The sequence below is a fragment of the Cicer arietinum genome, chromosome 4, assembly GCF_000331145.2.
Source record: "Cicer arietinum cultivar CDC Frontier isolate Library 1 chromosome 4, Cicar.CDCFrontier_v2.0, whole genome shotgun sequence".
Taxonomy (NCBI): domain Eukaryota; kingdom Viridiplantae; phylum Streptophyta; class Magnoliopsida; order Fabales; family Fabaceae; genus Cicer; species Cicer arietinum.
Genome location: NC_021163.2, coordinates 17510332 through 17526224, shown reverse-complemented (window position 1 = coordinate 17526224; position 15893 = coordinate 17510332). Strand labels below are relative to the sequence as shown.

The 15893-nt window shown below is 31.8% G+C and overlaps 3 protein-coding genes across 3 annotated transcripts; all 3 read right to left on the bottom strand.

The window, feature by feature from the left end:
* Positions 1-1199: 1199 nt before the first annotated feature.
* LOC101491865 (E3 ubiquitin-protein ligase CIP8) lies at positions 1200-2555 on the bottom strand. Its single transcript, XM_004497188.3, has one exon. The coding sequence runs from the start codon at positions 2450-2452 to the stop codon at positions 1430-1432; it is 1023 nt and encodes a 340-aa protein (XP_004497245.1). The 5' UTR covers positions 2453-2555; the 3' UTR covers positions 1200-1429.
* A 1127-nt stretch (positions 2556-3682) lies between these two features.
* LOC101491557 (uncharacterized) lies at positions 3683-6476 on the bottom strand. The gene is made up of 2 exons (XM_004497187.4): positions 5901-6476; positions 3683-4907 (listed from the first exon to the last, which is right to left on the bottom strand). The coding sequence occupies exons 1-2, from the start codon at positions 6256-6258 to the stop codon at positions 4015-4017; spliced, it is 1251 nt and encodes a 416-aa protein (XP_004497244.1). The 5' UTR covers positions 6259-6476; the 3' UTR covers positions 3683-4014.
* A 4866-nt stretch (positions 6477-11342) lies between these two features.
* On the bottom strand, positions 11343-14451 carry LOC101491234 (uncharacterized). Its single transcript, XM_004497186.4, has 5 exons — positions 14264-14451; positions 13203-13945; positions 13015-13120; positions 12177-12382; positions 11343-11802 (listed from the first exon to the last, which is right to left on the bottom strand). The coding sequence occupies exons 2-5, from the start codon at positions 13919-13921 to the stop codon at positions 11535-11537; spliced, it is 1299 nt and encodes a 432-aa protein (XP_004497243.1). The 5' UTR covers positions 13922-13945; positions 14264-14451; the 3' UTR covers positions 11343-11534.
* Between the last annotated feature and the right edge of the window lie 1442 nt (positions 14452-15893).

Genomic DNA, 15893 nt, shown 5'->3' with positions numbered 1-15893 from the left:
ACGGTGAAAATATAATCTGGCCTGTATTTACACATAATGGTACATACATCGGTGGAACATGGTTGGCCAACAGATTAGGAGATAAGCTGTAACTTACGTGTCATGGTTACAAAATATGACAAACTTGAGAGGAGAGAAGCAACCAGAAATTATTAATAATAACAACAAACAGATAACTTGAGAGGAGAGAAGCAACCAGAAATTATTAATAATAACAACAAACAGAACCAGTTCCCCTCTCTCCCTTCCAAAAATGCAGAAACATTATCTAGAATGTTCCCTCAGAGCTCCGCTCATCCTTTTAGCAAGGCCTTTAATTAGAAAAGAGAATCATTAAAATGTTGCCATACCAAATTCAAGCAGTGCTCTTTCATCTTAACACCTTAATGGACACTAGCTTGCATTGGTACTCTAAACAAAACGGTACACTATGTTCACACAACTCTATCCAGTAATGTTCCGGTTCCTTGTTATTTCTTTCTTTGGCAAACAGCAGTGTTTTGTTTTTCTTTCTCTTTCCATGCCACTCAAGCATTGAGTGCCATGCAATATTTTTGAATTATTAAAATATGTTCTGCACCATCTTAGGCGTCCACAGGCCAAAGGTTATGTCAGCCAGCCCAATGCCTTCAAGCTCATTCGAAGACAAAATGGAGCTCCCATTAATCAACAGTACAAAATCTAGTGGAGGGGCGGTTATGCAGTTACAAGTTGTTAGCTGTCATTACAATCCCTAACACAAATGGTTGACTTGAACATTTGGGTGTCGATAGGTACACCGCTATAATTTGTCACCACTCCTGCCAAAGTGTATCTTCATTCACCATCACTATCTTCCATTATTCCTCTCAAGCAATATTGAAGCCACTCCTTCCAGAGATCACTACTCCGAAGGTTCATACATGAACTAGATTCTAATTCTAGCTTCTTATAGCAGTGACCATTATGAAGTCAAATGCTTAAAAACAGACTTAATGGACAGTGTCAAATGAATTTCACCTTGAGGCTAAGGTATAAACCTTTGAAGCTCAATTGTTTGCATATACCTCTCTTCAGGGATAGAGCCATAATAATAAACCCCAAAGATCATCTGTAGGGTTATGCCACAAACTAAACATAAGATGAAAGCAAGTCCAGCAATCAAAAGAAAAAATGTGCACACAACAAAGGGCATGCTAACATGGTACAAAAACAGCAAATTACATATGAATAATGTGATCACATTAATCCAAATGCTATATACAAGTGTTTTTTTCAACATCTGAGAGCCAAGAATCCAACTAGGCAAAAGCTTCGAATGAATAACATTGATTGAACAAGCTTTGATAAAATTACACTAATAACAAAATAAAAGTGCAGAAAATAACATAGCATGGAGTATATTACAATGATTACACAGATATCATCACAGAAGAGAAACATACTCACATCACATGGTGGTGGAAGCTCCTGCTCCACCACCACCACCACCACGACCAGAACCCGAACACGAAGCTCTCTCTTCTTCATACTCCTTATCATCCGTTGGAAGCTCAAACCTGCAAACAGGGCAAGAATTTCTACTACTCAACCATGGAACAATACAATCACCATGATACTCATGTCCACACGGCAATCTCTTCGCCATTTCTCCAACACCAATCATATCCTTACACACAGCACAACCAACAACCTCACTCTCCGACACGATCTTCACAGTCGGCAACGCTTCCACAGCCGACTTTGACGCCGGCGGAGCTCCTCCCCTTCCACTTCCATCACTCTCCGCCAGCGTCTGCAACAACGCCTCATACTCCGCCGCATCAACATAATCCTCTGGATTTCCGACGTACCGGTCCGATTCCGGTGCCTGAAGACGAAACTCAATTGAATTGTCTTCCAGGCCCATTAGAATCTCGGCCCAATCCAAGATCCGATTCTGCATGCTTCGGGTTCGGGTCGCTAAATCCCTAATTCGAAGACGCAACAGATCGCGTCTCCTTCGCCTCATATCTTCTTCATCCCAGTGCGAATCGTCGTTTCCGGATCGATCTTCCTGTTCCTCGACGGTACCTTCGTGATCTTCGCCGTCGTTGTTGTGAAACTCGTCGTCGTCGTTTTCTTCGTCGTTGTGGTCCCAACCACCGAGTTCGATTCTGAGGAAATCGTTCTCAGGGGAACGAGTTGGAGGAGGGGGTGGAGACGCGTCGTCATCACGCGACGATTGAGCGATTAAGCGAAGAACCTGGAGGAACTGAGAACCAAAGTTAGGGTCATCAGAGGAAGAGGAAGGAGAACGAGAACGAGAAGGTGTAGAGATGGATTCGACGAAGCCGTTTTTGCACTCGCCGCAGATGACGTCGGGGAGATTTGCGACAGTTTCGACGGAGACGCGTTTGTCGCAGTGGTAACACCAGTATGGAGGTGGAGAGTCGGTGGCGGGGAGTGGTGGTTGAGACGGTGCTTCCGACATGGTACGGCGGAGAGAACGGTGGTTAATTTGTTGCTTCGATGGATTTGTTATGTAAGATACAACAACAATACTAGCATCGGTAGTGTTACTTCAAATAATAATAATAATAATAATAATAATAACAATAATATTATTGAATTGGGAATTGGTAAGGGATCTTTTTTTCCTCATATTTTTATTAAATTGTTATTATTTTAGTGGGTCTTATTTAACGGTTCGTTTTCCAGGATAAATCAATATTAAAAAACAAAAATTATGTTTGTGTGTAAGAGATTTGTGACAATTACTGTTTACTAGTTCAGAAAATCAGTTTTTTCTAATCCGTACCTCTCTTTGATTGAATTTCTCCACCATATTATGTGCTTTTATTTTCTTGCAAGTTGAAGTTGTAATTCCAAAACCATCTAATGGAATTTTTTTTAAATACCATATCATTTTTTATACAAAAATTATAATCTATTCTCTTTTTCAAAACATATGTCAATATATCTTATTTTTCACACTAAAAATAAAGTCAGCATCCTAAAGCTCGACATTTCAAAGGCAAATCTGTAAAATAGGAATAGAAGATGACATCTCTTTTTTTTTTAAGTATTTAAGTTTTTTTTAGATTAAGATTTAAGGGATACAACCGACCTCTTATGGTTGTTTTCATTTATCTTTCAATAATTAAATAATAGAAAAGGAAAAAATCAATAAAATTAATAAATAAAATACTAAAAATTTATTAATAATACTAATGAATTAATTAATTAAAATTCGTAAAAGAATAACATCGCATCATTTTTTATTATTGTGGACTTTATGGTACATTTATATCTATTGAGAAATGAAATATCTGAGTTTCATGTCCCTATTTGATAACTAAGAAGGTTATCAATGCAATGTCGATTTTAGAAGTTTAGATCTTTGCTATGTGACCGAACACTTACACAACTTCATTCAACAATGGAGTTATTATAGTATTTAATTCTAGAAATGTATGGTAATGTGATTTTAAAATTTGAGATAACGGATTTTAAAAAAATAGAATATAAGTAAAATAAAAAAGAAAAAAATGTGAGAGACATAGCAAAGATAGTATAATTTTTTTCTGTTTTTTTATCAGAAAGAGAGTATAGACTTCAGAAGGATTGTTCAAACTATAAAAAATATAATCAAAATATAAAAGCCTTCCCATTTCACATGTTTCCTAAACGTATTTGAAATTAAAAAAAAAAAAAAACAAACTTTTGTAGGTAATAGCTAATTGTCATACATACAAATGATATTACCAGATCAAGTATCAAATACAAATCTGTGAAGTCACAGTTGCACAAAATCCCAACACAAATGTGCTTACAAAATTTACAACCGACCGGATCAACAAACTATAATACAATACAACAAACCCCAGTTAATCAGTGCAGTGATATACACGATACATGGCGCACATGAAAACTAAGATCACCAGAGCTTACAAATTCTCCTCAAATGTCTAAAGGCACACCTTATCAAGAAAGTTCACATAGGCAGATCGAAATATCTTTCGATCGAACCAATCTTCAAAAATAATTACAGTATCAAAGAAGCACGGCAGGCTCATTGATGCTACCATCAAAATTAATCTTACAGAAATCAGGAAAATGGAAACCAGCCTCATCAAGGCCAGCCTTTGTAATGTGTGGGCAAGATCTTACATCCAAGTATTCCAGGTAACTGCATTTACCCACAAGAATGCCTATACCAACCACTGTAATCTTTGGACAATTACTAACTTTCAGAAAATTTAGTCTCAAACCAGGCTCCTCACCGCTTATAAGATGAAAAGCAGTATCTGTCACCTCTTCACAGCAACCAATGTCCAGTGCCACAAGGTTTCTGCATTGACTTAAAATACAGCTCAATGAAGAGTCAGCAATGTTAAGACACCAATCCATCCTCAAGTTTTTAAGGTTGTTTCTACATGCAGTAGCAAGCAACTTTATTGCGTCATTGGAGACATCTCGGCAACCACCAATGTTCAAAGTCTCCAGATTATCACAGAATTTGGCCAACGATAATATGGTTTCATCCCCAATTTTGTAGCAATCTAATAATTTCAATGTCTTGAGTGAAGAAGAACAAGCCTTACAAATACTAGAAACCCCAACATCACTGACGTTACTGCATTTATTGATGTCTAAAAACTTGATCCGTTGGCAACCACTTGCAAGGTTTATCAGTCCATTGTCAGTGATACTTGTGCATCCTTGCAATCCCAATTCTTCTAAATTACGACAATTTTCGGACAGAGCTTTGAGTATACTATCTGTAACAAATCTGCATCCAGCAAGATGCAATATCCGCAACTCACGACAGCCTTTGGCAACAGCAGACAATCCTTTATCGGTCAGCTTTCTGCAGTAGGTTACATCCAAGGACTGTAATAAGGAAAGACCATCACCAATAGCTTTCATTCCAACATCTGTAATTCCTGTATATTATTATTAAAACACACACAACAAAAAGCCCTGTTAATCTCAATTTGAATCTGAACTCTCCGAATTAAATAATAATAATAATAATAATACGAAAAACCCTCAAATGGCAGGCTGTCCTCAAACATCACTCATCACTCATATTAGATAACATGACAGTTAAACAGCATTATATCCACATAAATTGGACATCATTCTTCGTTTAAGTCCTCTCTCTGCATTTACAACTGCAAACCAATAGAGAATTATAGGGTGTATGAGCATAATCCCATTCAAAATACTAGTCCATTAGGTGGGAGAACCTGTTATGACCCAAATAGAATTGATTTAGGCTCAAGCTCTACTAAGTATTTTAGATTATGAGTCATCAATCTCTAGAAGGATCTAGATAACTCTATTATGGCGAGTCATCAATATATTTGTTAGAATATACCATTTATGTTTTACTATAAATAGGGACTTGATGAATTGTAATGATTACCAAGAAATGAATTAAGAAAGTAGTTAATTTAGAATAGTTTAGCCTTAGTCTTTAGTCTATTTTAGAAGTATTTTATCCTCCATTAATGTACCTCTAATAAGGATACATTAAACACCTTATCTAATAAGTTAAAAACCTCACTTCTTAGGTGACTGACACTCTCAATGGAAGTACCAATGATATAATCATAAGCCCAAAGGGAGATCTCATCCCAAAATACTAGTCCATTAGGAGAGAGAACCCCATGGCTAATAAATACCACTTTTTAAGTGAGACTCCCCAATCTAGGACTCATAACAGGTGTGCCCAATGAAGTAACTTGCCATAAAAAGCCAGTGAAATTGAAAGCCCAATCCGAAACAATAATAAAACAATAAAATTTCAAATCTAATAAATCCACAGTTATCAACAACAACAAAAACACTGGAACTAGTAAAATGTACTATATCAATCAGTATCAAAGTTAAGAAAAGTGAAATTGAAAAACTAGAACAATTAATAAATTAACCTTTACAGTTCTGCAAATTGAGAATCCTCAAGCATCTAAAACCAGTGGCAACGACACCAAGATCGGAATCAGTGACACCGGGAAAGAAGGAACGAGAAATGGACTGTGCAAGGTCCAATTCAACCAAGCGTGTGAACCTATCAGCCATTTTACGGAGCATGTGAGGACCGGCACGTGCGGCGAGCTTCTTCCTTTCTGTACTCTGCAATCGAAGCCATTGTTTGCATACCAAACCGAACGTTTCCTTGTCTTTGTCGCTCTCCACTTTCGCTAGAATTGAACGAAGTTCATCGTCCGTTAACGCATCGTTTATGCATAACCCTGATATGCCATTCTCCTCTGTTGATTTCGAAGACATTGATGCCCAGTAAACCCTAACCCCACGCGATTTGGGGCTAAATCTTGCAATGAGGATTACTGGCACAACGACACCGTTTTACTTGAGCGAATGAATGAATGATTGTCGATGGCGAAGCCTAAAGTACCCAGAGTGTGAATTTACGAGGAAATGCCCTTTATTCGACACACACGTGCATTCGGTAAAGGGGCTATTTCGACCGACCACAAAATTATCTCGAAACCATGTGTCTGGGACCTAATGTATATATACTATATAGTTCATGATTGATTGGTATTTAATTTTTAGATGCTCACACGTCAATATCTTAATGTAATTTTTCAAAATAAAAATAAAAATAATGTTTCTTACCACTGACGGTGGTTTAGTCTAAAAACTAATAAACCACCAATGGGCCCAACGATGAGTGATAAACATGTCTATCTCATTCAAAGAATAACACAGGTTAACCATGGATTATGTTATAGTCATAGTCAATAGCGGAATTAGTTCAATTTTTATGAAGTAATGTATAAAGAATAAATAAAATATACTTTTAAAATTAATATTTTACATTTATCATTTAACCTTAAAAAAGAGGTTTATCATAGACAATAACTATTTTGAATTAGAATTGTCGATGTTATTACAACTTGACAATATTTCTTACACTTGGTAATTGTATTCAAATGTGCTATCAGAATGTAATTTTCTTTATCAAGACTTTGATATACTCTAGAAGAATACAAGATACAACTATTTGATGAACTTTGACTCAATTTATTAGAAATGCAATTAGCAACGTTGTGCTTTTTTAGAGACATTCATTTGTTTGTCATGTTATCAAGTACTCTAATAATTTTATCAATGATGAAGGGGAGCAACAAGATAGATATATATGTTGATTCATATGAATCTATGGGTATCTCAAGAAGGGAAGACGATGATACTTCATTTCTTTTGTGCATCATGAAAAGATTACAATGTTGTTTTGTAATCAAATAAAGATTAAAAAATCACGAATAATCATTGTGGATGTTGAAAGACTTTAAAACGAACGATGTAAAATTAATTCAAACACACCATAAATTATCTGCAACATTTTTTATTTGCAATTTGCTAGTGGATAATTTATTAGGGGAACATAGATATATTGATAGTTGGAATCGACCCACAGAATTTTTACATAATACTTTTTATATGTCCCAACCATATTTTTGTAGCTATGACCACGCAAAAGTTACTCAATTTGGAGACTATCTTGCACTCTCCTTCTCATTCGCAACGGCCAACCGCTGGCATTATTTATTAGTTTTGATACGGGTAATATTTCAATCTACTTCTTATATTTTTTTAGTTTATTACTCTTTTACGCTTCTAGTTAAAGTAATTTTTCTCTATAGATAAAATAAAAAACAAATGTTAATGGTTCTTGTCAACAATAATTTTTATTTTTATTTTATCACAATATAAAGGAGATTATTCAATGGTTATTAAATCACAACTAAATCGGTGATATCATATTATAAATTACGCGATTGAAGACATAAACTAGAAATAAGGTAGATATTTATTAGAATTTATAATGATAAAATATAATAAAATTAATACAACGAGCTTTATATACAAATAAACTACCTCTTGTTGAATGATAAACTAACTAATATCGAACCAACAAACTCTAATGCCCTAATTAACAATCCAATTAATATTTATTAACAAACTTTTACATGTTAACTGTAAATTATTTTAGTTAATTTGTGAACTGTTTTAATTAATTAGTGTATTTTTTTAGAAATGACAAGATGTTTAAACATAAAAAAAAATTGATGCATTTTTCAAGAAAAAAGTTTCCGACAAATATAAAAATTACAAAATTTCAATTATAATATTTTAGTTAATATTTATCGTCCCCTAATAATTTGTGCAAGATCCGCTACCAGTCATGTAGTTGATAGAATTATATATATTTTTATAATAGAAATAATGGAATTTGAATCTAAAACCTCCTAAATACTACCTAAATCTCTCACTTCTAAACCGATAATTATCTTAATGATTTGATATGGTTAATTTTAATCAAATGTATCTAATCTTGAATTATATACATGAAAAGAGTGATATATCATATAATTATGGGACAATTATTTATGTAATACCATAAACTAAATTATATTACTTCTATCCTTATATATAAGTTTTCATAATATTAAATTTATTGTCAACTGTTATTGTTTTATAAATGTATCTTTCATAAAAAAATTTACTTTATGTTTTTATTTAAATATTTTATTATTAATTGTATAGAAAAATATAAAATAATTAGAAGTATGTTTGTAACGCCCCAAATTTTTTATCCGAATCTTACTTAAAAATATTTATTTTCTTTTAGAAACAACTAATTTTTTTTTTCTTATGAGTAGTTCATCATGTAATAAATTGAAGATGCGTAAGAAAATAACTTGATATATTTTTTTTCGTAAAAGAACGTAATGTAATTTACTAAAATATTATTTATTTATTCATTTGCAAAATTAATATTCCAATTGTTAGATCAATATTCATTTATGGTCCAAAATAAAATAAATTCTCTTTAAGTGAAATTCAAAAGAAACAAGGTTTACTGAAATTAATGAGATTCAATTAATTAGTAACGAATGAAATCTCACTTTCACATTTCTATTAAAAGTTAATGCTCTTCACAATGTACCAAAAAAAATTTAGTAATACAAAACATTATTTTTAAGTAAAAGTCTAATTTTTCCCCGCGCGTGCACCAATCAAACATCATTCATGCAACTTTTTGAGATCATTAGTACCTAAATGTTGGTGTAAGAGGTCAGTTCATCCCACAGCAAAAATTAAACCAAATAATAAATTAACAGCCATAAAATATGAATATAAAATCTTTTCGTAATAAAAGATTTAAAGAAATGGATTCTTTAATAGTTCTCAAAGGGGTATCAAAAATCATAAAACATATCTAAATAAATCAAGTAGCAACCATAGAATAAATAACTATATCAAAATAAAAATAACAATAAAATATATGCAAGTTATGCATGCTCCTAAATATGTATGATCCGGATATAACCAGCCACACAGGCGTCCACACAGAAGTCACCCATACTAATGGGGAAAAATTAAACCAGTCACACAGGCGTCCACAAAGATGCATATGATATGTCATGAAATGATAATGATGCTCAAAATGTACATGTCACCATTCGCTTGAATAATCACACAAATCATCAGCCACTAAGGCAACCACAAAGATAACAATATTTAAAACACAAATCACCAGCCACTTAGGCAACTATAAAGATAATAATATTTAAAACACAAATCACCAGCCATTTAGGCAACCACAAAGATAATAATATTTAAAACACAAATCACCAGTCACCTAAGCAACCACAAGATAGTGATATTTAAAACGCAAGTCACTAGTCACTTAGGCAACCACAAAGATAACAATATTTAAAACACAAATCACCAGCCACTTAGGCAACCACAAAGATAAAATATTTTAGATTAAATTTTTTAATCACATAAGACATCAAATTTATATTTTCATGGATGTTCATAGTTATAGCTCAATAACTTCAACACATCAAATTTGCAAGTTAACAAATATCTCAAAATCACCACTTTCATTTTAATAATCCATAATTAATTTGACTACATGTTATTGATAACCATTAAAACTCATATCACAAAGAATACAATAACAACATAAATTTCATTCCTTTCACTATAAAATTTTCAACATTCTAAAAATGGGCTATTCATTAATACATTCAATAATCAATTTTCTCATATTATTAAAATTAAAAAGATATAAAATTTTCATCTATTTCTTCAAGACACATATATTGTTCATAAAAGTCATGTTTTATATTCAGAATACTCAAAAGTCAACACTTAAAATCCAATACATCATAATAAATATATTACTAACTACATCATTATAAAAATTATAACTTTATATTACTTCTATCTTTATATATAAGTTTTCATAATATTAAATTTATTGTCAACTGTTATTGTTTTATAAATGTATCTTTCATAAAAAAATTTACTTTATGTTTTTATTTAAATATTTTATTATTAATTGTATAGAAAAATATAAAATAATTAGAAGTATGTTAAATTAAGAAATAATTAACATGGAAAAAAAATAAAAATAATACAAAGAAATTATCAAAAAAGAGTGTGTGATATCCATTATTCATAAATTTTACATCACATTTTTCCTTTTTTTCTTTATTAGAGAGAAAACGAGAGCAGTGGTGTCAATTGGAATAGAAACAAAGGGTTAAATAAGGATGTAGTCGATATTTGTTTTTACTAAAATAGCTGAACTTTTACGAACCAAAAAAAGAAAAATAGCTGAACTTTTGAAACAAATGGAATAATTTAACATTTCTATAATGAACTTTTTCATAAACTGGACATAGAACGATTTTTTTAATACAAACAAATGCTATGCCATTTCTAACTACGGTCAATAAAACATTGGTCAAATGATCGAAAACAAACATTTTATCAAAAAAGGTGCAACTTTATTTGGTCGTATTTCAATAAAATAGTGTTTCCCTTAATTCTCATATAAGAACATCTCCATGGTAAAAACAATACTAGATTCTTATAAAAAAAAATTAGTTTTTTTTCTAACTCTCTAATTCTTAAAAAGTAGACCTTTAATAATTTAAAATTTAGTCGAAATGTAAATTAAATTTGATCAATAATCATTTCTATTAAAATTTAATAAATTTGATTTTTCCTTCAGTAAAACTCATTAACCACTTATTCAAAAAAATCTACCATTATGTTACTCCAATATTACAAGTAGAACCCTTTTAACAATAAACTTGAGCAATTCTTAAAACAAACTCACTCCAATAGTGGAACAGAAAAAGATACAATTCTTATCTATTGAATATGTAACTAAACTCTAATCCAATATTTTACAACTCATCTATTCTTTTACACTATATTCTCTCGGTTGAACATCATCCTTATTTGATCAGAACACAAAAAGATATCAATAATCAAAATGTACCGCTGTACTTTCCAATGAATACAATATGAAAAAAATAAAGGAAGAAAAATGTATAATGTCTTTCATTTGCACTATCAATGAATTGATGATAAACTGTCAATGAACAAATATATGATCCCCTAAAGGAGTTGACTTTTGAAAGTCCTAACCACCATCAATTAATAGAATGGCATCTCTCAAAAACCAAAAAGAATAAACTATATATGTTGTATGAGTGAGCCAAAGAAATGAGTTAGTGGGATTTACTACTTTTAACAACACACTCGTCCAAAAATTGACTGAGCTGAGAAGTATACAATTTCGGGTCATTTCGAAAGTGGTCAACATGAGGCGACGAGACAAAATTGCAAGCCCTCACATCATGTCCAGCCTTACGCTGCGCCTCAACAAATGATTCCACTGAATCAGCCGGAATAACTCTGTCGGCAGAGCTATACATGTATAATTGTGGACAACCTGGTTGATTTGTAGATAACATGCTCAAAACATCAGAGAGCCTCCTGCATTTCAACAAGATTATTATAGTTAGGACCATAGCTATTCATATCAGAAATTTTTACATAATGATTTGTTTTTTTATAATAAAGCCAATAACACCAAAGAGATTACATCGTAATTCAATAGCTAATGCCATGGAATATTCTGCTATTCCTGAAAATCACATGCACACATCTTTTGAAGTAGTGGATTTCACTAAAATCTAACATATCTAATATTACACTTCGGATGCGGCGTTGTGAGATATAGTTAGTACAATCATATTGCTCAACCATTCAAGTGTCATGGCGATATATTATCAGCTCAATCTTATCAACAATGGTCTAATATCCGTAATGTATAATAGACAATAGAAGAATGATTTAGGAGTCATTACCTATTCACTGCAGGGAGATGCAAAATGACCTCAAAAAATTTCTTTAGTATTAGTAGCAAAGCTGCTTCTGTTGGTGCAGGTTTGAGTCCTGAATCATCATTGCTGCCAATGGATACTTTAATGCCAGACTCATCAGAGGATACACGTCCTTTTGTAGCTACACTATTCTTCTTGAGAAATGCTGCGGAGAAACCTGAGGCCCAGACCTGAAAAGAAAATTAAATAATTAACATCATAATCTAGCATAAAAATTTAACATTTTTAATAAAACCAGGTTAAGACTTAAGAGAAAAGAATAACAGAAATATCTTGTATTACTTCACTTAAAGTTTAATCAAAACTAGAAACATATAAAAACAACTTCAGGGCCTCCAAATTAACTAAATTTTAAATAACTTATTCTATTTAACTTTATCCCTTTCAAGTGAAAAAAAGATCAAAAGAAAACTGAAAAGTCAAAGATCTCAACAAAATGCTTTGATGCCAAAGTCTTGACAATGAGGCTAAATAGGACAGACAGCAAATAAATTGTAAAGTAAGCTAGCTATAACTATCATGAGCACTAGAGAAGAAAATAAACAGGCAAAGACAACATATGCCAGTGCTGTCAATTGCAGATCACAAAAAAAAAAATGGTCTATTCAATTTCCGCTACAGTGGTGATATAGCGCCGATATAGATGATATTTAAAAACATTTTATACTAAACAGCTTATGACAGAAAAATAGAAGTTTGTTTAAATTCTACTATGCTAATGCCGGCTATTTAACAACACTGTATGTCCTATGCACAACAAACGGCTGTGTTCATCAAGTCTTAAAAGTTGCTAAGCCTTTACCTGTGGATCAGCTTCCGCAACAGGCGCCGAATCTACAATGCATCCCTTAATCCTTTCGGTCAAAGATGGGTCTTGATTTTGAAAACGCTCCAAAACAACCCCATACCTGAAACAATGTAAACCAAAACAGTCAAGTAACAGAAAAAATGACATCAACAAGAGAAGAACACCAAAAAAATTTGACTCACGTTAACCATCCAGTGTTGCTGAAAGTATGAAAGACAAGATTCTTTTCATTCTCCTCTTCTAACCAATCAGCCAAGTGATTCACAAGCATGTGAACATTTTGTTCTGCTTTTCCTCCAGGCTGATAACTCAATATCTCACCCATTGGAAACGTAAAAGTAATGACATGAAATCCCTTTGAAGTGTACCATTCTGCATACTTTTTTAAATGTCTCTGCTTTGCACCTAACCATCCAAGCAAAACCACCACAGTCTTCGAAGAACCACCAAAAGCATTAGAATCAGGCAAATGCCATTTATACATAACATCAGAAGTTGAATTCAAAACACCATGGGAACAATTCGAGGGTGATAGCCTTGAAAACCTATTCAATTCAGCAGAATGATACAAATTCTGAACAAGCGGCGATGAAGCAACCGAAGAATAGTACAAACTCGACCCCAAATTTGGCACCCGAAATCGAACACTCGGAACAGGAACCCGAATTTTGGTCACAAAATATAAATTTGCAAGTTTAGAATCAGAAATATGAGAAACAAACGATGAATGTGATTCCTGCAAAGAATTAGAATTGGGAGAATGTTCCGAATTGGAGGTTAAACAATCACGGGATGATCCAATGAATGGAAATTTATCAGAGATATCAGAAGAAAAAGAAGCAACGGCAACAGCAGCAGCAGCCACAAGGGGTCTCTGAATTGCTCCAGAAAACGAACTCATTGTAGAAAATTTCAACGCTTGAACCTTATTATTAAACCACCAATACCATATAAGCAGCAAGAAACAAAAAACGCGTCTTTATCTACAGAATGAAATTGAAATTGGAAGACCCAGAATCAAAGTCATGTGGCAAAACCAAAATTAATTGAAAAGACGAATGCTTTAAGGAAAATCAAACAGAACCAAGTAAAGAAAAATCAAAGGGTAGGTGAGGGTATCGAATTGAATTAATAAGGAGAATCCCAAAAAACACGTAAATAAAACGCGAAGATAAATATATATATATAAAAAAAAAAAAGGATATTCTGTTATATGGAAGAGATTATACTATTGGATTGGTACCTTTGGAATGTGAAATTGAAAATTGAAAAGGAAATGAATTGGGCTGTCAACGTCAACGACAAGAGAAGGTCGTTTTGACAAGACAGCCCGATTGGTTTTTGGAACAACGTGTGAACAAACGAAAGCTCTTTCTTCTCTCCCAGAAACACAAATAAAACTTGCTTTTTTACTTTTTTCTATTATTAGGAAAAAAACGAATAGGTTAATCAATATATATATAAATTCTCCAAATTAAACCCTGTGAAGGTAAGGGTAATCGGATATTTTGAATTTAAGAAAGGCGAGAATTTAGTGATCATAATAATATTTTTCGGAATTCTTTTTATGTGTTAAAGGAGAATGAGCGAATTAGATGCAGACACGTGTGATTTGCACCGTCCAACGTGACACAAAATAAAGTTCGCTATTGGGGTCCACCGAGCAATTTGCGGTTCCTATAAAATGGGGGAGAGGTAACAAACAAACACGGCCCATTCGAGAAGACGATTTTACCCCTTCGTTTTTTTGGTAAGTGTCCCTCTCATCTTAATAATTCAATTCAATCTGAAGTCAATAGAACTTAATTGTTTATGAATTTTTTTTCTTCTAAAGAGTTAATAAGCAAATTTTAAATATTAGAACTCATGCTTCCTTTGAAATAAAATTATGTGATTTATTGGCTCGTATTGAACTCTTGGTGAAACTAAGGGTAAAATAGAAATACAAATAATTGAACTTAATGTTAAACAAAATAAGCACCAACCTCTCAAATTAAATTCAAGAAAATTGATAATTTTCAAAACCCATCATATAATAAGGGCAAGACAGGATAAATATAATAACACATATAGTTGAATAACAATTTTTTTTTTTAATAATAGTTTAATAAAAATATGATGAGATAACGACAAGATAAACATTGTCATATGAAGAGTTTAATTGACACATGATAACAAATAAGATATTATAATTTTATTTTTTTCATATATTTGTTACATATTTTATCATGACGTGGTATAATATATATATCATATTTAAATGATCAAATTATTTTTGTTAACCAAATACATAGTTTCTTTTTTAACAAATTAACTTATACTACGTTAATTTTTTTAAATATTATAAATTAATCAAAAAATACTAAAAAAATTAAAAAATAATAATTATATTTAAAATAATTTATTGACACTACTAAATATAGAATTTTTTTTAAATCACGAGTAAATAAATAATTTTGATAAATTATATAATATATGATATATATTAAATGTAAATGAAAAAACTATATCTAAACAAATTATATTCATGTCAAAAATCTAAATTAATTTATTTTTTAATTTTGAATAATAATTTAATACATAATTTTTAAATTAATTGATAACATTTTACTTTAACGATTAAGACAATATTTTCTTTTATTAATTAAAGTAACACTAATAATTATTTTATGAAATTTGAACTCAGTACCTTTAGATTACCATGTTGATCTCTTATTTTAAATTATATTTTATATGAGTAACAGAGCAAATAATTGTTCTTATTTTATCCTATAGATTTCTCATTCACTTCATATTCATGATAATTTTTTTAACTAGACAAATTAAAATAGTGTTATGAATTAATTTATCATGTCTTTAATCTTGTCCAATTC

Bases quoted from the DNA above. Each gene is read 5' to 3' on its own strand.
- LOC101491865 (XM_004497188.3), bottom strand. From the start codon at position 2,452: ATGTCGGAAGCACCGTCTCAACCACCACTCCCCGCCACCGACTCTCCA.
- LOC101491557 (XM_004497187.4), bottom strand. From the start codon at position 6,258: ATGTCTTCGAAATCAACAGAGGAGAATGGCATATCAGGGTTATGCATA. The intron at 4,908-5,900 runs GTTAATTTATTA...AATAATATACAG, and splicing joins CAATTTGCAGAACTGTAAAG to GAATTACAGATGTTGGAATG.
- LOC101491234 (XM_004497186.4), bottom strand. From the start codon at position 13,921: ATGAGTTCGTTTTCTGGAGCAATTCAGAGACCCCTTGTGGCTGCTGCT. The intron at 12,383-13,014 runs GTAAAGGCTTAG...TTTTCTTTTCAG, and splicing joins TTGCGGAAGCTGATCCACAG to GTCTGGGCCTCAGGTTTCTC. The intron at 11,803-12,176 runs GTAATGACTCCT...GTTGAAATGCAG, and splicing joins CATCTCCCTGCAGTGAATAG to GAGGCTCTCTGATGTTTTGA.